Genomic DNA, 23,807 nt, shown 5'->3' on the forward strand with positions numbered 1-23,807 from the left:
CGACGTAGGGTGACCGGATGTCCCGCTTTGTGCGGGACGGCACAGCATTTTCATGACTTTTTACGCATCCTGCAAATTGAGATGATGTCCCGCATTTGCGCGAGATCGAGATGGAGAGACTGAGGCAGATAGAGAGACAGAGAGAGAGAGAGAGACCGAGAGAGATAGAGAGGGAGAGAGAGAAAGAGACAGATACAGAGAGAGAGACCGAGACATGAGAGAGGAGGAGGGAGAGAGAGCGCATGGCTTGCACCCACCTGCTCGTTAAAGGAGAATTCCGGTTTTCTTGCGTTCACTGGGGGTGAGGGGGTACCGCTGTGTCCCGTCCTGGCCTTCTCTCCCACGCCTTATGTGTGTGGGGGCGGGGGCCGGGGCAGGGGGCATCGGTGCTCTCCATCACTGGTCGAGGGCTGCCGGTTGGTTTAGAATAGCTTAGGTAGGCGATAGATTAGCTACAGCCTAACTATAGGCTGACCTGTTCAGGCAAAGATCAGACTAGAGCAGAATAGGACAGGCCAGACTAGGCTGTAGATTAGCTAGATCCCCTATGTCCCAGTTAACTCTGGTTAATGTCTAGAGTAGTCAGTTGTCTGATCTTCTCCCCCCCTTCTCTTTCTCTTTCCCCCTTCCCCCGCTCCTTCCCCTCTTCTCCCTTCCTGTTCTCTCCTCTCCCACATTTCCCATTCCCCCCCACCTCCTCTCTTTCCATGCGCTTTCCTCCCCCGCATCCCACCGCTCTCCCCCCTCCCTTCTCCTGCTCTCTCCTCTTTCTCCCCTCCTCTGCTCCTTCTCTTTCTCCTCTCCTCCCCAATTTTTTCCCATTCCCTGCCACTTCCTGCTCTCCTCTCTCTCACATTCCCCCTGCTCTCCCTCCCCTGCACCCTCCCACCTCTCCTCTGTTCTCTCCTCCCCCACATTCCCATTTTCTCCCCACCTCCTCCCTCTCCCTGCCCTCTCCTCCCCCACATCCCCCCGCTCTCCCTCCCTCCTCCACTCTCCTGCTCTCTCCTATTCCCCCCTTCCCCCACTACTCTAAAGCATAGTACACATTCTACTCCAAAGCATGGCACCCATTCTATCCCCTCCAATATTCCGCCACTATTTAAAGCATGGCACCCATTCTTCCCTAAAGCAAGGCACCCATAAGCTCTATATGTGAACATGTGTTTATTTGGCAAAGGGACTCACTACTAAAGGCTTGCAGCCAATTAAATTAGGCATAGTTTGGTTGCTAAGAAATCGACATATGTCCGTTTGCAAGATGTGTGTCTATATTTCTCTATCATATAATTGTTCGATGTGTTATTATTACTACTGTAATTTGTTAATGTTGTGTCAGCTAGCCCTCCTTTCCCTGTTCTCTCCATATAGTCTCCCATACTCCTCTATACTCCCATACTCTTCCATACGCTCTCTCCTCTCCCACATTTCCCATTCTCTCCCCACCTCCTCCCTCCCCCTGCTCTCTTCTCCCCCACACACACCCCCACTCCCCCCCCCCTTTCCCCTCTCCTACTCTCTCCTCTTGCTCCTTCCCCACCTCCTATACCCTCCAACATCTAACCATTCCCTCCCCACCCCATCACTCTCTCACATTCCCCCTGCTCTCCTCCCTTCTCCTGCTCTCTCCTCTGCTCTATCCTTCATTTCTATATTTTCTATATTTCTCTATCAATTGTTCAAAATGTTATCTTTATTCTGTATATTCTTGCTACTGTTGTGTCAGCTAGAATTAGCTAGACATACTTTCTGTGAAGCCCTCTGAGACATGCTTGTGAATTAGGGCTATATAAATGAACTTGACTTGACTTGACTTGACTTCCGTTTTTTTACACTGCTGGCTGAGAGATGGGTGAGTATTCCCAGTAAGAAATAATAACATATGGCATAGGTACCAGAGATGGGGACTTGGACTTGGGACTTGGACTTGAGTCGCAATTAAGTCTCACCCACAGTGACTTGAGACTTGACTTGGACTTGAGGTTTGGGACTTGTGAACATTTTTTTTTTTTTTTTGGTGCATTAACATTAAGGAAATATCTTCTGTCATCCAATCAATGCTGATACTGTATGCTAATATAAGGAGTGGTGATAATACAGTACATGCTTTGAATTCCTTAGTTTTAGCTGCAGTGTTCTAAGCAGACCGGATTGCATGTAGCAGATGATAGAACACTCATCCATAAGAAACTTGAGACTTGACTTGGACTTGTGACCAGAGACTTGACTTGGACTTGAGCTCAAAGACTTGAGACTTGACTTGGACTTGTAAAAAATGACTTGTGAGCATCTCTGATAGGTACAGTAGGTCTGTGTGGGAACGCCCACAAAATGTGGGTGGGGTAAAACCCCCCATATATCTCAATAGGACGGTGCTGCGGCTCTACATTACAGGATTGGGGATTCTAGAGCAGGTACATAGACGTCTGTTCAGATTTGCGTTGAGTGCGGTGGTTGAATCCCTGATCGTGTCTCCCCCCCCTCCCCGGTTGCTGGTCCACCCTCTGCCAATCTGGGGAGACCCGAAACTGGCTCCATGCTTCCTCCGAGACATGGGCAGTTAGCCAGCCACTTCTTTTCGCCTGACAGGGGAAGCTTCACCGGTAGGACATAGCATGTGGGAGGATCACGCTATTCCAACGAGTTCCCCTCCCTCCGAACAGGCGCCCCTAACAACCAGAGGAGGCACCACATCAGCGACCAGGATATTGCATGTTTTGGTGAAGGGGTTCCTATATGAAGGAAACCCCCAGGGGGCATGGGGAGAACATGCAAACTCCACACAGAAATCAGAATCAGAATCCCTGACCGTGTCTGCCTGGGCTGAGCTATCAGCTAAATGCTAACCATGTTGAATGGGGAGAACGGGGGATTTACCCTACCCTGACCACGCCCCCAGCCAGCTACCCCAACGTCTATGACGATACACAGACTGTCTCTATGCAAATCAATATTAATGCAACAGTGGGCCTGTATAAAACAAAGCCTGTTTAGCCTGTTTAGCCTGTAGTTACAGGCTAAATTCACTTCTTGTAACCCATAGTTACACTATAAGTACAGTCTTGTTACCCTGTAGTTACACTATAAGTACAGTCTTGTTACCCTGTAGTTACACTATAAGTACAGTCTTGTTACGCTGTAGTTAGACTATAAGTACAGTCTTGTTACGCTGTAGTTACACTATAAGTACAGTCTTGTTACCCTGTAGTTACACTATAAGTACAGTCTTGTTACGCTGTAGTTACACTATAAGTACAGCCTTGTTACCCTGTAGTTAGACTATAAGTACAGTCTTGTTACCCTGTAGTTACACTATAAGTACAGTCTTGTTACGCTGTAGTTACACTATAAGTACAGTCTTGTTACCCTGTAGTTACACTATAAGTACAGTCTTGTTACGCTGTAGTTACACTATAAGTACAGTCTTGTTACTCTGTAGTTACACTATAAGTACAGTCTTGTTACCCTGTAGTTACACTATAAGTACAGTCTTGTTACGCTGTAGTTACACTATAAGTACAGCCTTGTTACCCTGTAGTTAGACTATAAGTACAGTCTTGTTACGCTGTAGTTACAGGCTAAATTCACTTCTTGTAACCCATAGTTACACTATAAGTACAGTCTTGTTACCCTGTAGTTACAGCCCCAATCAGTAACTTTTTCATCTTAATATAACAGCTTTTTAGTCATTGAGAATGGTAGAGTGACTTGTAACAGGGAGAATGTCACCTCTATTGGTCACACACCGCCCTCCAAAGGCCTCTCCTGGGACTAAGCAGTTTGGTGCCTGCGTCCCAGAGGGACGCAGGCACGCGCACACGCAGGTACGCGCATGCGCTGTACAGCGGCAGCGTTGGGTTCCTGGAAACAAGGAAGTAACTCGATGCGGATTTGCTACGAAAATGACGTTTCACGTAACTATGGATTATTATTTCATCACGTGGTGAGTACCCGATGTCACAACATGTACATAGAGCTTTCTGGCACTGTGTTTTTTTTACTTTGAATGGCGATATCGATATCGATACTATTGCACACAGAGGGTGCAGTTTCTCCAATAGCGAAACTTGGAAAAGTTGCTGAATGGGGCTTTAAGTAGTCTTGTTGTTACCCTGTAGTTACACTATAAGTACAGTCTTGTTACCCTGTAGTTACACTATAAGTACAGTCTTGTTACCCTGTAGTTACACTATAAGTGCAGTCTTGTTACCCTGTAGTTACACTATAAGTATAGTCTTGTTACCCTAGTTACATGGTTATTTGCGGGCTGTATTCTAAAGCGTTACCCAGCCTTTCCCCCTTATTGCCTATGGGAAGGCTGTGTGACCCTGACTGCTGTATGAGTATATTATTATAATATACAGAATACAGTAGCAGGGTCACGTTATGGGGCTAGGCACACTCAGACACTAGAGAAAAAAACAGGACAAGCACAGCATAGTTCTTGCACAAAGGATAGTTACATCTTGTCTTGTGTTTTTGAATCTCAGTGTATGTGCTCCAGAGGCTTCAATAAAGTAGGAGACACCTTGTATCCAACAGTTAAACTTTTGTAATTAACGATTTGCATATTCATATATCCTGGAAATATTCATGAGGGAGGAATAGTCATTTTAAGGATTTTAATGCGATAATTTGACTGTTTTTGTGGAAAAACCACAGCACACATTAGTATTCAAAGTAGAGTTTTAAGATGTATAAAAACATGTTTGTAGGGGATATTTTAAGTTAAACAGTCTTCAAATTATATTATTAATATGACGTGAGGTTCAGTTAGCTTTGCACAGAAACATCCGGTAAAAAAACGTTTTACTTTTACTCTTTGAGTACATTTCATAGCCTGTACTTTTTTACTTTTACTTGAGTAAATAGTTGAATCGGTACTTCTACTTTTACCAGAGTCGTTTTTTTTACAAAAGTAACTGTACTTCTACTTAAGTACAGAATGTGGGTACTTTTCCCATCTCTGCCATTTAGATACTGAGAATAATGTTCTCAATGTTATTGAGTGCCAGCCACTTTTGGAAAACGGATGCTCCCAGTGCCAGAGTTTCAAAGCGTTTTCAGTGATTTCTTGAGGCCCACAGAATATTGTGTGATATCACTATGTAAACAACGAACACGCCCAAAGAACGATGAGACTCTCTTCTATCATCAGCAAAAAAAAGTTTATTGATATCATTTTCCGTTCTTTAGTTATCAGCCGGAGAATATAGGTTGATTTCACCAAAAACAGACGTTTCCATCTAGAAGCTGAGATAATGAGCCTTTTGTGAAATGAAGCATTTCAAGCAAATCACTGACTCTGAAGCTAATATTTTCTGACCTGAAACATCTGAACAGTAATTTCCTTCAATAAAACAGCACCCCCACCCCCCTCAACTCCAAACTCCTCCTCCGTGGGAGTGTCTCTGGTGGCTCTGCTCGCTCTGCTGCGTGTGTCAGGCGAGTCTCTGCTGCCTGCTATGGCAGGCTCTGCTGCCTGCGGATCCACGTTCGGATGGCGGCCGCTCGTCGGGGGCAAGCCCCCAGGAATAGCGCTGGGCTTTGAAGCCATTTGAACATGCTGGCGAAGCTCTGTATTGCAAGTCACGTGACGCCATGCAGCCCAGAAAGGAAAATTCCCATCCACTTGCATGGGGACTCCGGCAGCTGTTAAACCCAGTGGAATTTTTTCCGGGTGTCACTCAAAGTATAAAACGACTCTTAATTATCAAGTAATTTTTTATGGGGCATTTTTTTCTTCAGAAGCCACTAAGAGCCGTATACGGGGGTATTTTCTTCTTGTAATACAATCCATGGGTGGGAGGGGTGGGAGACGTCATGGAACACGTCATGGCACACATGCGCACTTCGCCTTGGGCTGCATAGTCAGGAAGTAAAACCAGGAAGAAAAAGCCCCCATGATGGCTTCATGCGCCAATGAGCTACCTCCGTCCGAATGCATGGGTGGGCGTGGCAGGTCCCTTATCCAGTTCTTTTAATACATCCATGGTCGGGGGAGTCTGGATCGGGCTCGCTGAGTTCGTCTGCGTTTCTGGGGTTTCGGTTGTGAGCTGGGATGAAGCTGCGTCCGATTCTAGGCTTTCTGCTGCCCTTTTCAAAGTGCGCCTGCACCCAGAGTCTATTTTCAGAGCGCTCCGCCTTGTGCGCCGGCTCCCAGCGCGACACCGAAAAGCCAGACCATTCTCATGAGAATGGTTTGGCTTTGGTTTTCTTTTCTGGCGGCTAATCGTGTGGATAAACTATCGCAGCAGAGACAGAGGGGCTCAGTTGTGGGAGCGGATTGGCTGCTGTTCGCAGCTAACGTTAGCTCCAGCCAGAGCAATCTGTGCCGCTCTGGCTCATGCATCCGTTTCTCTTTCATCACGGCTTTTTCTGCTGTTTTTCCTCAACTTTCTCTAATCTGGAGAGCACTGTCGCCACCTAAAGGCTGAATTATGCTCACCCTGCCGTGAAGGCCGCGGGGGTGGAGCGAGGGCCGGGCGCGTCAAATGACGTAAATTTGTTGGGCGTGGTTATTCGCTAGATCCGTCGGGCGCTCGCCTTGTGCCTGATTTTTTTTCTCACAGCGCGAGCAGCGCACAGCTTCTCTCCAAACATGTCCGCTTTCAAGCCACTGAACCCTGAACACTGAGCTGTGTTTTCGCCACATTTCTTGACCCATGTGGTATGCTACACTTACACTGATTTGCAACTGTTTATTTTTAGTCATTTCACCAAGTAAATGTGTTGTGTTGAGAGCATTATTGAGAGAGATTAAAAGCAGCACAGAGTAGGCAATCAGGGCTGAGAAGTAAAACGGCTTTCAGTAAAAACAAGTTTGGTGAGTCCTTCATGTGCTGATGTGCGGTCGTTTGAGAGTGAAAGCGCACTCAGTATTGCACAGCGTTTCATTGCGACTTTTCATGGGCTGTTCTCACCATTGTACAATACATGCTGATCACTTTCTGAGTATAATGGCATCAGCTCCAGCGCGCGGGGTCTGCACGGTGACTCGCGGAGACTCGCGGGGCCCCACCCCCACGGAGCTTTGCTCGAGTATAAGAGCACCTTAATGGGTCCGTAAAATAGGTTATACACCTTCAATAGCTCCAATATTTTTACAGGAGATGCATGAGGCTTTGATCCACGTCCCACCGTCAAAAAACGCATTTGACGTCGTTCGACGTCATTGGCACTCTACGTTACTATTTGATTTTACGCCGATCGACGTCATTGGCACTCAATGAGTTAAAACAGTTATTGTTATTGTAGCGTTCCAGGTAATCCAGGTATTACCTCTAATGTGATGTGCAATAGAAGTGTCTAGATTGCACCTAGGAACTAATGTGTGTGGGTGTGTTCCTAGGGGAAAGGGGGTATATAGGACCAGCGGCCGGGGGCCGGATGTCAGTCTAGCTATGGAGCGAGCTGAGACCGGTTGTTGTGTGTAGAGCTAGCTGTGTGAGCTAGCTGCTAGGAGCTGAATGAGCCTGTGAATAAAGACCCTGTACCAACTACAACTCTCCGTTCCTTGGCGTATCAGCGATACGCTACATTATACAGAAACGTTTGTATTGTATAGCTTTGTTTAAATGCTTAATTTATAGTTTTAATGTGCAAATTAATAATTTTTCAATGTCTTCTGTGTGTTCTAGACTTGTGTAGAAATGTTCTTTTACTTTGAAAAACGGCCACCGGAAATGCTTGTTGTTGCTCGTCTTATTCTTGCTAGCAGAACAGAGGTCTCACCAGGAGAGTCTTCGTCGATTGAGGAGACAGAGGGAGTTGTGAATCGGAGGTGGAGAGAGACACTGGAGTGTTGAGACGCTGATCAAATTGAACATTAGCTGACTGTGTCAAAAGAATAAATAAATCATGGGCAAGAACAAGAAAAAGCACAAATCGGAAAACCAAGGCGGAGGGAGAGGCATGGAAGCCTGTGGGCAGAATAGCGAGCAAAGTGAGGCTGGAGTACGAGGCTGAAGTTGGCTCCCGATTCGCAGCTCCCGATTGGAATTTTCCAGTCCACCTTAAAAAGTGGAATAACGCCTCTAGATGGCGTGGTTCGACCATTTTCAAGCGAGTTCATGAACTGGAAAACATAGGTATATAGGAGGGATACGTTTTGAGAATACATTATAGAATGAATCCTGCATTTTGTTCATTTTTAATGTTGCATGCAATTCTTATTGACCTCAAAAAGGTTCTTCTATTGGTGTAAACAGCAGGAAAAAAGAGTTGATTTCACAGCTTTTGCCCATCTAGACTGCATAAAACCACGTCCAACTCACAGACCATTACACTTATTCTTTTCAAATCTGGCCTAGATTATAAAGGGGACATTAGACTCTCATTATAGCACAGTGTCTGATTTGTGAAACATATTTCTGATTTGTGAAACTGCTCTAATTGCAGTTTTCAACTGATTTTGCCCATCTAGACCGCATCAAACCAGGTCCAGCTCAAAGACCATCAATCTAATTCTTTTCAAACCTGGCCTAGATTATAAAGGGGACATTAGACTCTCATTATAGCACAGTGTCTGATTTGTGAAACATATTTCTGATTTGTGAAACTGCTCTAATTGCAGTTTTCAACTGATTTTGACCATCTAGACCGCATCAAACCAGGTCCAGCTCAAAGACCATCAATCTAATTCTTTTCAAACCTGGCCTAGATTATAAAGGGGACATTAGACTCTCATTATAGCACAGTGTCTGATTTGTGAAACATATTTCTGATTTGTGAAACTGCTCTAATTGCAGTTTTCAACTGATTTTGACCATCTAGACCGCATCAAACCAGGTCTAGCTCAAAGACCATCACTCTAATTCTTTTCAAACCTGGCCTAGATTATAAAGGGGACATTAGACTCTCATTATAGCACAGTGTCTGATTTGTGAAACATATTTCTGATTTGTGAAACTGCTCTAATTGCAGTTTTCAACTGATTTTGACCATCTAGACCGCATCAAACCAGGTCCAGCTCAAAGACCATCACTCTAATTCTTTTCAAACCTGGCCTAGATTATAAAGGGGACATTAGACTCTCATTATAGCACAGTGTCTGATTTGTGAAACATATTTCTGATTTGTGAAACTGCTCTAATTGCAGTTTTCAACTGATTTTGACCATCTAGACTGCATCAAACCAGGTCCAGCTCAAAGACCATCACTCTAATTCTTTTCAAACCTGGCCTAGATTATAAAGGGGACATTAGACTCTCATTATAGCACAGTGTCTGATTTGTGAAACATATTTCTGATTTGTGAAACTGCTCTAATTGCAGTTTTCAACTGATTTTGACCATCTAGACCGCATCAAACCAGGTCCAGCTCAAAGACCATCACTCTAATTCTTTTCAAACCTGGCCTAGATTATAAAGGGGACATTAGACTCTCATTATAGCACAGTGTCTGATTTGTGAAACATATTTCTGATTTGTGAAACTGCTCTAATTGCAGTTTTCAACTGATTTTGACCATCTAGACCGCATCAAACCAGGTCCAGCTCAAAGACCATCAATCTAATTCTTTTCAAACCTGGCCTAGATTATAAAGGGGACATTAGACTCTCATTATAGCACAGTGTCTGATTTGTGAAACATATTTCTGATTTGTGAAAGTGCTCTAATTGCAGTTTTCTAATGATTTTGACCATCTAGACCGCATCAAACCAGGTCCAGCTCAAAGACCATCACTCTAATTATTTTCAAACCTGGCCTAGATTACAAAGGGGACATTAGACTCTCATTCTGGCACAGTGGCTGATTTGTGAATTTGTGGAACAATGCCGCCCCCGTCTGGTGGAGTCAGGCTAGTGGTACGGAGGTGCAAAGTCTACGTTGAAACGTAGACAATCGCGGCCTCTCATTGGCTCAGATGTCTACGTTCATGTAGACATCTGAGCAAATCCGAGAGCCATATAACGTAGACTCTCCTCTCATTGGTTCTGGCCTGCTCCCCCCCAGTCAGGTCCAGCAGCAGAGGAGGAGGCAAGGCAGTATACGAATGCAGAAATTATAGACATTTGTAAAACAAAGGGCTTACACATAATGCATCTCAATGTGAGAAGTCTTATACCTAAAATTCACCAAATTAGACAGCTCGTAAACAGTAGCATGGCAGGAATAATATGTATAACTGAGACATGGTTGGATGCATCAATATCAGATGTAGAAATTGAAATCGAAAATTACACAGTAACTAGGAAAGATCGAAATAGGAGGGGGGGGGGGGTCTGTATTTATATAAGGGCTGATATTGTATTCAACGTAAGGTCTGATCTCAACGAGGATCAGTTAGAATCACTTTGGGCCAATATCTTGTTGCCTAAAAGCAAGCCAATCCTTGTAGGAGTATGCTACAGACCTCCAGATCAGAGCGATTTCTACAATAAGCTTGAAGATCTATGTTCCAAACACAAAGAGCTAATGAATGGTGAGGTTTTATTTTTGGGTGATTTTAACACCGATGTCTCAAGACGTGACCATGTAATGTTTAAGGCATTTCAGAACTTGTGCTCAACCTTTAACTTCAAACAAATAATAAACAAACCCACTCGGATAACAAGCTCTTCCAAGACCACCATTGATCTAATCCTGGTGTCAGATAAGTCAAAAATATCCAACTGTGGTGTAATAGACTGCGGTCTTAGTGACCACTCAATAATCTTTTGTACACGAAGGATTATGAGGGCAGCCCTTGACTACCACAACACTATTAGGATCCGTTCTATGAAGAACTACAATAGTGAGGCATTAAAAGAAAAATTAAGGGGCACGGACTGGTCACCTGTTTTCAGCTGTGCTCATGTTGACAAGGCCTGGGGATTTTTCAAATCCCTTTTTCTGGAAGCAGTAGATGAAAGTGCACCAGAAAAAACCATCAGAATTAAAGTCAGATCGGAGCCTTGGATGAACCCAGAAATAATTGGAGCAATAAAGTCCAGAAATGACATGTTCACTAGATTTAGAAAAAATAGCGAAGAGCAATTATATACCGAGTTTAAAACACTTAGAAATGAAGTAACTAGATTAATTAAGATAGCCAAGGCGGAATACTACAATGAAAAAATAACAGAAAATAAGTCAAATCCTAAACAATTATGGAAGTGTCTGAAAATGACGGGATACGGGAACAGGCTCAAGACAAAAGCAAAAAATATGAATTTAGATATAGGAGGCACACTGATTACAGGACATGCCAATGTAGCTAATTATATAAATACGTTCTTCATTAAACAAACTAGTAAATAAATTGCCCAGCCCTAGTGGCAAATATGGAGAAAGACAGGTGGGGGAGTTTTACAGGAAGAAAGGTATCCTGGCAGATACCTTTTCTTTCTCAAGTGTGTCTGAGGACACGGTAGAAAAGAAACTAAAGGCCCTCAACCCTGCGAAGGCAACAGGACAGGACAAGATTCCCGCCAGATTTTTGAGGGATGCAGCGGAGACAATTGCTCCATGTATAACATTTATCTTAAACAAGTCCATTGAAAAGGGGCAGTTTCCCACTGATCTTAAATCAGCCAGAGTTATTCCTATCTATAAAAAAGGAAACAAATTAGACCCGGGGAATTACCGTCCTGTCTCGATCCTTAGCACGGTGTCAAAGGTAATGGAAAGAATCATCTTTGAACAAATAAATGAATACCTGTCAACAAACAACATCCTGTATGAGTATCAGTCGGGGTTCAGAATATCTCACTCCACAGACACATGTTTGCTGTACCTGACAGACCAAATCAGAACAGAAGTAGACAAGGGCAGATATTGTGGAATGGTTTTATTAGATTTACAAAAAGCCTTTGACACCGTGAACCATGATATACTGTTATTTAAAATGAAGGCTATGGGTTTTAACAGTGCTTCGCTAAGGTGGGTTGAGTCATACCTAAGGGGGAGGAAGCAAGTGGTAGAAGTGAATGGCATTATGTCATCTTCACTAGTGCCAACTTGCGGGGTGCCTCAAGGGAGCATTTTGGGTCCAGTCTTATTTCTTTTATATGTCAATGACATGAAATCTGCCTGTGAATGTGACTTGCTTCTCTTTGCGGACGATGCGGCTCTACTGGTCTCACACCAGGATAAAGGGGAGGTAGAAATCACACTCAGCCGAGAACTACTCAGGATCAGTTGCTGGCTGGTTGATAACAGGTTGTCCCTCCACTTAGGTAAGACAGAAGCCATTCTCTTTGGTTCTACCATCAAATTGAGGAGGTCTCCGGGGTTTAGGGTGGTGGTGGGAGACGTAGAGGTCTCAGCTAGGGAGGAGGTCACATATCTGGGCTGTGTGCTGGACAACACCTTATCAGGAGAGAGCATGGCGCAGAGGGTAGCCAAAAAGATCAACCAGAGAGTGAAATTCCTCTCCAGGATTTCCACCTATGTCAACAGGTACGCTCTGGAAATCCTAGCGGGAGCACTGGTTCAGTGTCAATACGACTACGCATGTTCCTCCTGGTACACCGGCATCGCAGTGTCACTGAAAAACAGGCTCCAGACAGCACAAAATAGATTAGTCAGACTCATTTTACAATTGAATCCTAGGACTCACCTACTACAGTCTCACTTCGACAGCCTCAAGTGGCTAAGAGTAGAGGAGAGAGTAACACAAATTAAACTCGGCATGGTCCACAGGATAGTTAACAATGCTGTCCCAAAATATCTTAGACATTACTTCACCAAGGTCAGTGACGTACATGGGCACGGCACTAGAGGGAGCCCCACAGACTTGGTCCCAGTAAAATGCAAAAGATGCATCGGCCAAAATTCCTTTCTTTATTCAGCGGCAGTAGCCTGGAACAGTCTCCCAGCTGAGATTAAGACAATCAGCCCCTATCCCTCCTTCAAAGGTAAAGTCAAGAACTGGATCAGGAGAATTAGAACCTGGACTTAATGTGTTGTGTTATATTGTGGTATTATATTATTATATTATATATTATATTATATCTATATTATTATATAGTATATAATATTGTATGGTAATGATATGTAATGCTATAGTATATTATAAAATATTGTCCAGTATAGGTTCATGTAGGATGGATTTGATGGTAGCCAAGGTGACTGAGGTGGGGGGCGACCTGTTGTCGGCCAGCCAGTAACTGAGCCGGTGTCTCATTCGTCCCTATATGTTATTAGATCTTATAGTATTTTATTTATTTTATTTATTTTATTTGATTATTTTTTTAAAGTATGTTTTTATTAGGATTTGATGGGTTTATTTTTTAATAGCACAAATTGTCTTTTATCTTATTTTTATGCTTATTTTTATTGGTTATTCACTGTGCCCCACTTTCCCATATCATTCTCCCCCCTGCGTGGCAGGCACACCCACGCATTACCCTCAGACTCTGACAAGTGCTTGTGGCACTCACACTATCACACACTTACACACATCCAGACATACACACAACAGTACACATTTTATAACAGTCATCATGAGGACCGCAATGGAAATAAGCTGTCAGCTTTATTGCGTTTTTATCCTTTTGATAATGGTGGGCCTGTGTATGTATATATGTATATTGTATATACTGTGTATTCATTATCAATAAAGAACTCAATCAATCAATCAATCAGTCGCCCCACCCACCCTCAACAAAGAAACTGTTTTTCAGAGCCGCCATTTTTCTGCCGTCGAAAGTCACAGTCTGTTGGATTGTGTTGGATTGTCTTATTTCGCCTTATTCAGAGAATTTCTCCGCGCTAAGAGGTAAGAGCTGGATTTTATATCTAATTATGCGATAAAAGCGAGTCTTGTTGAGAGGAAAAACGTAACGTAACGTTATTTGCAGGGCGAAACTCTGTTCGCCAAACTCTATTCAAATACATGCCGTTTTCGCCGAGCCTCAAAAGGGCGAGGACAGCCCGGGTTTTATGTTGTAATAGTTATTGTATGTGTATTAAATGTATGCCGAATTGATTGGTGTTGCCGTGCCATCCATTTCATATGCTTAAAATAACCCAACTATGCCGCTGCTGCGTTAAGGCCGCCGCTGGGCTGTGTGGAGAATTTAACGTTAACCGACTGTATCGTGTTGACTTGTAGATAACGTTACTGTAAACATCTGTCAAGTCATCAAACTGTTGAATTACATATTTCTAGCTGTGCTGTCTGTAACTCTGCCTAATGCTCGTTGCTGCGTGTGTAGCTTTGAAAGTGACATGTGTCATGTTGACATGCATAGCTTACTCTCAAACCTAGGAAAATTGGCATAAATGCATCTAGCTGGCCTGTGTACAGCATTGCATTGCAGAAAGTAAAATTGATAACACTGTAAGCTTTGAATTGAATGAATATGCTTATCTTTGCTCTAATCTCTTTGGTAGTATATTTAGTTTTATTTGATCAGTCATGCCGTGAAGACTAACTAATAGTCCTTCTCAAACTACTTTCTACAGGATGCTACCTTAGTCAATCAAAATGTCTTAGCTGTCATTGATTGTGTTGCATAGTTCTACTGTTGACAAAATGTGATATTGTAAGTCGCTTTGGACAGAAGCGTCTGCTAAATGTCATAATGTTAATGTAAATGTAATGTAACTAGCTCAAAATCTGTGCTGTCATTTTGCAGAATGGATTACCGTGTCAGTGAGGGCTGGTGGGTTTTGGTCCACACAGCCAGGAGACCTACGCCGGGCTCTATGAGTCCACCAGCCCTGGGCTCCCAGGGTAAGTGTTGTAATGGATTAATTAATTGCAGTGATTGTGTGTGTGATGCTGTGTGAATCACTGCTCTGATGTTTTGTGCTCATAGCTATGTGAGCTGGGTGAGGAGAGAGCGTGTGTGTGCGCCAGGGTCAGCCATGCACATGCTCCAGTGCTACGTGCACGGCCGGGACCAGGAGAAGAGGGCGGCCCCCCCCCCCCCCCGGAAAGCCCGGGCCCCTCCACCCTCCAGTAAGCGTCCTGTTCTTTACATGGTAACCTTTCATGACCTGGGTTACACACAACCAACAGCTTGTGAGGGGTTCTCCTGTAATTCTGTTTCTTCTTCTGTGTGTGTGTGTGTGTGTGTGTGTGTGTGTGTGTGTGTGAGAGAGAGAGAACAAGCTAAAAAGTTATATTGGACTATTAAGATTATCCTCTATCTGGATTAGACTGCAATTATCTTTAATACTCAACCAAACCTCTTTTCAAAGAGCTTTATCTGCCATTTAAATGGATCCAAAGTCAGATTATATTCCAATCTATATGTCAATCAAATGTAGGTCACTTTAAACAATATACCGTACAAACACTAGATTTAATGGGTCGCCTGTAGCCTGAAAAACCGTCACTGGTGTTGGACTCCTGGTTCCGGGACGCGGTTCAATTCCGTGCAGTGACCACTTCTGACGGCTTGCCGGCGACTCAAATTCATTTTTGCATTTCAAATTGCATCGATTATTAAACGGTTCAATAGGGAAACATTTAGGCCACATTACCTAGCCCTTCACACACAAACAAACCAATGAATGAGGATAGGCGAAAGACAGCATAAAACAGCACTGAGCTCTTTCCATCTATGATGACTAACTGTTCAAAATAGTGTTTCCACTAGTTAAGTGAGTACAATATAGTACTGTACAATATTTACAGGGAGTGCATTTAGAAATTCAAGGTGCTTCAGAATTGACTGTGTGAACACTAATCAACTCTGCTGTTGCACATCAAATCAAAACAAACTCAACCTCAGCCCGTTGCAAAATAAAGAAATGAAATCACTTTCACTGAGCCATGTCTAATTTCAAGAACTTTGCAGGCCCAATTTGCTCAAATTCAAGGACCAAACATGATTGAGAGATGGATGACAGGCTGGTTCCCTCGTGGACCGCATGGATTCCAGGCACAATATTGCTTACAACCATATAAGCATCTTATGCGGCTGGTTGTAAGATTGAATGTTGACAATACATGTTTGTTTTTCTGTGTTTTCCCATTTGTGTGTCTGTCTGGAATAATAATAATCATCATATGTATATCTAATATACATTTAGCGATAAATGGACCTTTACCCTTTAAATCAGGGTAAAGGTCACAGGCTAGATTGGTTTGTTTTGATGATGTCAGGATGTTCCTGGTCTGTCACACCTGGGGGAAGGCATATGCAAAACAGTGTTAGGGTCAGTGACATCACAGGTGTTTTTTTTTATCAACATAGACATTTTAGCCAATGCCGTGCAAGATCAATTGCACTTCTATACAGTCCATCGCCGTGGAGAAGGCACTACTGTACCTAAGTGCAGTAATCACATTACAGTTACTAATCAAACGCTTACCTCGTTACATGCGTAGTAGCAAGATAAGTATAGAGAGAAAAGATCTCCGTTTAAACAGCAGATCCTGTGTCCCATCAGACAGGTCATTTAACTGCACAGCAGAATCAATCATGGTGCCAATATTTCAACTTTGTATTAGCATGCAGAACAGCACTATTAGTCGACACATAGCTTATCAGATAACTAACATCATGCATATAGAACAAGAAATCATTTTAACCTCCAAAACACATTGACAAACAAACAATTTACACAAAAACACAGGGCATGCTGGGAACTCCGCCCACTTTCCTCTTCCACGGGTTAAATTTCCCAGAAGGCTTTGCATAACTTTTTACACTCTGTTTTACAATTAAATCAGGCTAAAGAGTGTTAGATATAAATAATATGTATTTTAACACAACATGCAATTCTGGAATATCTGAATATTGGACAAAATTAAATTAAATTAAATGTCGATGTAACCCTGTAGTGCTCACGCAGTTTTCTGTTAGTCAGTGTTATGAGGTACACTGTCTCTTTAAGCGTCACGACAGTGCGCACAGCTTTACGGCAAGGATATTGTAGGAATGCATTAGCAGGAAGTTGGCGGGCTCACTTGACTAGATGCTGGAGAAGACGGCAGACGTGTATATTGCCTCTAGCCATATTACCGCCAGCGCCAAGTCATTGATGCTCTGTGATATTTCCCGCTAGTTCCTGCTAGCGCCTGCTAGCTGATGGATGGGTCTGGAGTCGACTCAGGAGTCATTCCCTGGGGACTGAAGACGTCAGCCATCACCAACCATCAACAACACTTCTTGGGACCACTTGAGTATCAGAACATATTTTTGATATAGAGCTCTATAAAAACATATTTTTGGGTACCCAATTCTTTTATTTCTTATTTTATTTTTCTTTGTTTTGGTGCATCTTCACACGGATCAAGGAGAGTATCAAGTCAGATACAAAGACATATCTGACATTCCGTTCTAGGAGTTATCCGTTCTCTTCTACAAACAAAAAGGACTGTTTATTCTTTTCTTTTCTTTGTTTGTTTCAAAACTAAAGAGAGAGATATTGAAAAAGGACAATATTGAAGAAACTATAACATGTTGATTTGTGCATTAATATTTGTTGGTTGAAGAAAAGAGGAATTGTTATTGTTTGTTTATTTTATTTGACTGTTTGTGCACTTTAAAATGGGAAGATATGTTCCAGTCCACAAATTTAATTTGATTGGATTGTGGTAGTACACTGCTGCCAGACCCTAAGTAAATTTCCTGTTATAACACAGTTTGAACCCAGTCTCATTCTTTATTTGTTTCTGTTTGCAAAGTGATAAATTGACACTTGGGTTACATCAACATAAACCATAAGAGAAACCCACATGCAGTGATGGGGTCTGTAAATACCCCTTGTAAATACAACGTGTTCTAGGGAAGTGGGCGCAGTGCGGTATGTTCCGTAATAGTCTGCCAAAAAGCGCCGTCTTCTACAACAAGTTTTTGTTGCGCGGAAGGACAAGAATGTGACACTGCAAACTCCCTGGACAGAAGCAGGTAGCTACGGTAGCCTACAACATAAACCTCTCAAAGCATCTGCAGTGGAAACATGCTAACACAAAGCTGGTTGCAGACCCAAGCTGAGTCGCCTGCCTCGACCTCAAGCAAGCAGCAACAGCTTTCTTTTCACCAGGTAACATCAAAATCAGAGATGGACAGGCTTGTTGCCTCCTCCTACACGGTAGAGGAAATGTTGCCAGTTTCAACAGTAGAATGAAGATTCAAGATTCAAGATTCAAGATTTATTAAGTGTCCCAAAAGGGCAAATTGGATTGCAGAAAGCGTAGTACGAAGTACATACATAAAAACAAATAAGACAAAAAGAACATTGTAAAAACAGTCTAGAGCAGCAGTTTAAAGTGCAACACAATAGTTAAAGTGCAAATGACAACAGTAGCAACGATCTAAAGTGCACAGTAGAGATATAAACTGCATAGTAGCAAAGTGCAGTTCGCTCACAGCAGCACATTTATATCACAAGAAAGAGCTACAATGTATCATTGTATTAAAGCACAAGAGAAAAAAACTCAGTCCAGACCAAAGGGCAGACAAAGTATATAATACAGATATACTGTATTGTACCCCTAAGAATAAATAAAGATAAAAGAATAAAAGAATAAAAGGATAAAATAAATAAATAACAAGATAACAGCAACGGCAGATGGGGAGACATTACATTTGTACCCCAGCAGCGTTCAACGCTCTGATAGAGACAGGCACAAAGGAATTTCTGTACCTGTTCTTTTTAACTATGGGGGCACGAAGGCGGAGCCCGGAAGGAAGCAGCTCATATTGGAACCTCAGAGGGTGGGCATCATCTGATCGGATGGACTCAGCTTTTTTCAGCACCTGTTTATTACAGATCTGGATCTGAAATCGCCATTTTTCAAAAACATTTGAGCAAAATACAGATGGCAGGGAACGGACAGCCACCATCAGACAGGAAAAGTTTTGCAAACTACCTTATTACGATAGAGATTTGTGCTAATATATGGGCATATATGTAAGGATTAATGTTGTATTGTTAACTGGCAAATTGCGTCAATGCATCTCAATGCAGGCCATCTCAGGCGATGTTACGGAGTAACGCAAAAGTAATGTAAGAGTAGTGTAACGAATTACTTTCTCCAGGGAGTAATCAAGTAAAGTAAGGCATTACTTTTTTTGAAAGTAATGTGTAATGTGTAATATATTACTTTTTTGAGTAACGGACCCCAACTCTGGTAATAAGTAATGAGTTACTCTACACAGGCAGTAATATTGTAAAGTAACTTATTACTTTCAAATGAAAGTAACTAGTAATATGTAGTATATTACATTTAGAAAGTAACTTGCCCAACACTGTTGGCAAGGTTGAGCCAAAGCACTGCCAGTTCTCCTTTGCCTTCACAAGCGTCCCTGATGAGCTGGTTAACCACATCCAGGCATGTCTGCGACCCTATACGCTTCTGCACTGAGAAGCAGATACTCTGGCCGCCGTCTGGGTACTTAACTTAACTTAACTATGCTGAAGAATATTTCGCCCAGAGCCACGAGATGGTTCTAAAACTGCTCAATGGATTGTGAATTATATTCCTTCGGAATCCACATTCCCTCAGTAGGCTACATCTCCACCGGTTCACCATCCTGCTCCTGTGTCAGATCACCCTCGAGATCTTCCACAGAACTATTTTATATCTCCGTCTAGGCGCCGACCCATAAACCCTTGAGTTTTGGGCTGATTTGCTGTTGAAGTGTTGTTGTTTTTATTGTTGTCTGTCATTACTTTTTTGTTGTTATTGTTGTTGTTTTCTGTCTGTCCCACAGGAGAGTTCTGTGTGTGAAGGAGATGGACTTTGTGGGACATTTCAGTAAGGAGTGGGAGTGTCTGTTTGAGAACTTCTACAGACCTCCGGCTGTGAGCGGGTCTGACCTGAAGATCTACTGCAAGGTACACACACAAACCCATACACACTGATCTGAGCTGTGCATCATGTGCCCTGTCGCTGTCCCAGCTGTAGATGTGAGTCGTGCTGCGCGAGCCTAAATGTTTTACGGCACAGACGCCCCTTTAGCCATTAGCTCACTGCCACAGCTTAATGTGTATCTTCAGTTAGAAAGGCAAATGTAATCATCTCACACGTGAATAGCAATCAGGTTGATGACTCACTAGCCAACTATAGCTTTAATGTTACCATGGCCATTTTATATTAATTCATAATGTTAGCGAGTTGGCTAGCTAACTGATGTAGCAAACAAACCCAGCATATTTCACATCTGCCAAAGTGGTGATAAATATAATTCCATAACTGGATATTACTTTCCAATCATATATGTTCATCAATGTTAGCTTAGCAGCAGATAAAACCTCAAATATTCCGTGCGTGATTCGGATGGAGCAGCGACACACTAGCCTCTGTCTGTCAGACACATGATTAAGGTAAAGGTAAAGTCCCACTGATTGTCACACACCTGAGTGTGCGAAATTTGTTCTCCGCATTTGACCTATCCCCTGGGGGAGCGGTGAGCAGCAGCAGTGCTGCGCTCGGGAATCATATGGTGATCTAACCCCCCAATTCCAACCCTGTGATGCTCAGTGCCAAGCAGGGAGGCAAATGGGTCCCATTTATTATTACAATTGTCTTTTTCAGCGTTTCTATTGATTTCTGTTTGCTGTTTTATTCTGTCAGGAGCAACAGAAACTGAAAATCCCCAAGAGAGACGGACAGGAGCCAGTGAGGACCGTCCATCTGAAAGACCCCCCCGCTGCCCAGGTGTGTGTGCGTTAGCGGTGTCACCATTTCAATTCTAAATCGAAAATTGATCGAAATGGGTGGGTTCCAATTTCGATCATCGAAATCGAAACAAGCAAAATTGCAATTCTCCCTGTGTTTTTTTCTCTTTCTACCACCGCCTACTTGCATGCGTCTGAAGCAAAACAAAACAAAACAAACAACATTTTAACACATTGAGTGCCAAGGACGTCTGTGGACGTCCTAAAAAAAAGTAACGAGGAGTGCCAAGGACGTCTGTGGACGTCCTAAAATCATAATTCATATTATTCCATAATTCTGCTGTTTAAGGTCGTACCTAGCCAGTGAGCATGAATCCCTTCAAGGGATCACACGGCGCCACCTTAAACATCGTCACAGGAGCTGCTCCACCCACCTCAGATCCTTTACTTTGTACAGGAGACAGCGGAGAAAGCCGTGATGAAAGTGGAAACCGATGCATGCTTTCTGCCAGAGCCGTATATATTGCTCTGTCTACAGCGAGAGTGGGCTCGGCTGCATCCGCGCTCACAACTGAGCTCTTATGCTTCTATCTATCTCCACACGATTTCCTAGAAAGCCAGCATCCGAAGCCGAACGGGCCAAGCCTTTTCGTTCAGTCGCGTTTGCCAGCGCGCATCATTTCCTTGATGGCCGCTGGGATCTGTCCGGGGCAAAAACGGAGTCGAGAAAGCAAACTCTGTGCGTGTGGGAGGAGCCCGCAGCTCAGAGGTGGAGAGGGGGGGGGGGGGAGAGGGGTGTGTGGCTGCACAGAAACCACACCACACGCCACCACATCAGAAAACACCAGCCAGAGTCAGTGAATGTGCTCGAAATTAGAGTGCAAAAGGTATTCATAAAAGGGACTATATCTTGGAAAGTAAAAAAAAACGACAGAAAACCCTTGAAAGTGCACTTTTTTGAGAGGCTGTAATTTCATAATGGAACTGTCTAGAAACAAAATGTCTTCTTTGGAAGAAGCAGGAGTGTTCAATGTTTCATTAAAGTCCAGCCCCGTTAATATAGCCATAATAGAAAAAATTCTATAGCTGTTTTCAACTGAATGGAAGTGAATCTGGCACAGGCTCCAGACAATTTTACTGAAGCGCTGTGGCACTCAATGTGTTAATGAGGACACAGCGTCGGTGCTAGTTAACGAGATGCTAGTTAACGAGCTCAGCGTTAGCCTGCAGCTGCATGATGAAACAACAGAAGTGGGAAACCCTCCTGCTAGTGCCGTCGTCAGGGTCTTTCTTTCTGAGTTTTTATGGCCCGAATATAATCTGTGTGTGTGTGTGTGTGTGTGTGTGTGTGTGTGTGTGTGTGTGTGTGTGTGTGTGTGTGTGTGTGTGTGTGTGTGTGTGTAGAAGCTGCAGGAGGTGATCTCGGACGCCCAGGTGGCACGGCAGCAGCACCAGATGTCGAGGCAGAAGTCTCAACGTTTCCTCAAAACCTCCAACAAACCCTGAAGAAGCAGAAGGATCGTACATAATATTATGTTCCATATCTTTACATTGGACCATTTTCATGGTGTGTCTCTGCCTCTTCATGTTTCTGCACTAAGATGTCAAGAGTTTTATTTGTGTTGACTGTTTGATTTGAAGAGATTTTCTATTTAGCTATATGAAGATTACAGAGTCCTATAATCTGCTGCAGTCAGAGAACAGCGAGTCCAAACTGTTGAGTTGGTGTTTATGTTTACAGAACGTGTAACAAGGCTGTTCTCCAAAATGAAAAAAATGATTGTCAACTTTATTTTCATAAGATGTATTGGGTTGTATTTAGCTTAGTCTCACTGGCGAACCTCCACTCCCTCCCGTGAGAGGAGTCTGGCTGCAAAACTGTTGGAAACTATTTTCCAAGGGCACTGCCGCTAAGCGCCACCCATCGCAATTCCAGAATGGGGACCAGCGCTGCCAGACTCCTCACATGGAAGGGAGGGGAGGCTGGCCAGCGAGACTATTAGCTAAACTTGATTTTATGGGTAAATGTCTGATAGCAATTGAACTTTGAAGGCTTAAAATATCAAGAGTTGAATATGAAATGTAACCTGGGTAATTTTCTATAAAGTCATTTTATTAAGTCTGCTGCACCTGTGAGTCTTGGTTGTTTCAGCTGCTCTTGTGCTTGGTGAGCATCTCTGTCAAAAAACAAGCTGCTGGAAAATATCGAGATAGATCCGACGATTTGGAAGAAATAACTAAAGTAAATAATTTTGGCGAGATCTAAAAGCTGACAATTCTGTGTGTGTGTCTGAGAGTGAGTGAGTGAAAGAGACAGAAGGATTCATCACAAATACTTAAACAACATAATTCCTGCTTCAGTCACTCATTTGACTTTGCTCTTTCCATTTTGCCAAAAGACTTGAGCCGAGCGGTTATACAGATGATGCTTTTTACCACAAATATTAAAGAGATACTCAACACTTTTTCCACTTTTTTTTCTGCTGAAAATCAATATATATTGGAAATGAGCTGTGTTCTTGATGAAGTGATTCCTCCTCTCATATTCTCCTCTGTGTTGGCTCTTCATCATGTGATCATTTGCATCATGTGACGAGATGTGATGCATTTCCTGTTAGACTGAAACTGACTGGAAAAAAGGATGGAAAAAGCCTTTTGTTTCTCCATCCGACCAGCCCACTCTTTATCCGTCCCATTCCGTTCAAACACCCCTCCTCCGAGCCAGGAAGCCACTCCCCCCACCTGCCTGGCCCACACGCAAACCCAACACCTGCCGGCCACCAGACAGGGGCCTATACATCAGCCTGTCCTACTAGACTAGGCTGTTATATTGCTCATGAAATATTTATATTACTAGTGCAGTGCCTGTTCCCCTTTCCCCCATTCATACACTTTTTTTACATGCTTGCTGCTATATTTAAATTGTTAAGACTTATTATTTGAAAATGCTGAATTATGTTCCAAAGGTTGGTTATTATGGTTAAAGGAACATGCTGACATTTTGGGAGATTGTCCTAGTTGCCATGGCAACAGCACCTGGTCGGGGGGGGGGGGGGGGGGGGGGGGGGGGGGGCAGGGGTTTGGCAATGCAAAGCGAGAGTGAAATTAGACATCTGGCTTGGTTAGCCCTCACGTCTTACTTTGCTCGACGACATATTTGCTCAGTTATGATACAAACATCAGATTTATGTGTAGACCTACTTTCACTTATCTGAGGTTTGAATTCTACTTTCTGGCAAATGTTTCTGACAGTGTAGCAGAGGCTGTACTGTTCCTCCTGGTCCACAGTACTGTATG

The 23,807-nt window shown here is 43.2% G+C and overlaps 1 protein-coding gene across 1 annotated transcript; it reads left to right on the top strand.

Annotated features, from left to right (window-relative positions):
* Positions 1–19,602: 19,602 nt before the first annotated feature.
* Positions 19,603–22,026, top strand: LOC310791651 (intermembrane lipid transfer protein VPS13C-like). Its single transcript, XM_083653302.1, has 3 exons — positions 19,603–19,727; positions 20,467–20,550; positions 21,915–22,026. Exons 1-3 carry the CDS (start codon positions 19,626–19,628, stop codon positions 22,014–22,016), a joined length of 288 nt encoding a protein of 95 aa, XP_083509428.1. The 5' UTR covers positions 19,603–19,625; the 3' UTR covers positions 22,017–22,026.
* Positions 22,027–23,807: the final 1,781 nt, after the last annotated feature.

The sequence above is a fragment of the Poromitra crassiceps genome (genome assembly GCF_964638095.1).
Source record: "Poromitra crassiceps genome assembly, chromosome: 16".
NCBI classification, from domain to species: Eukaryota; Metazoa; Chordata; class Actinopteri; order Beryciformes; family Melamphaidae; genus Poromitra; species Poromitra crassiceps.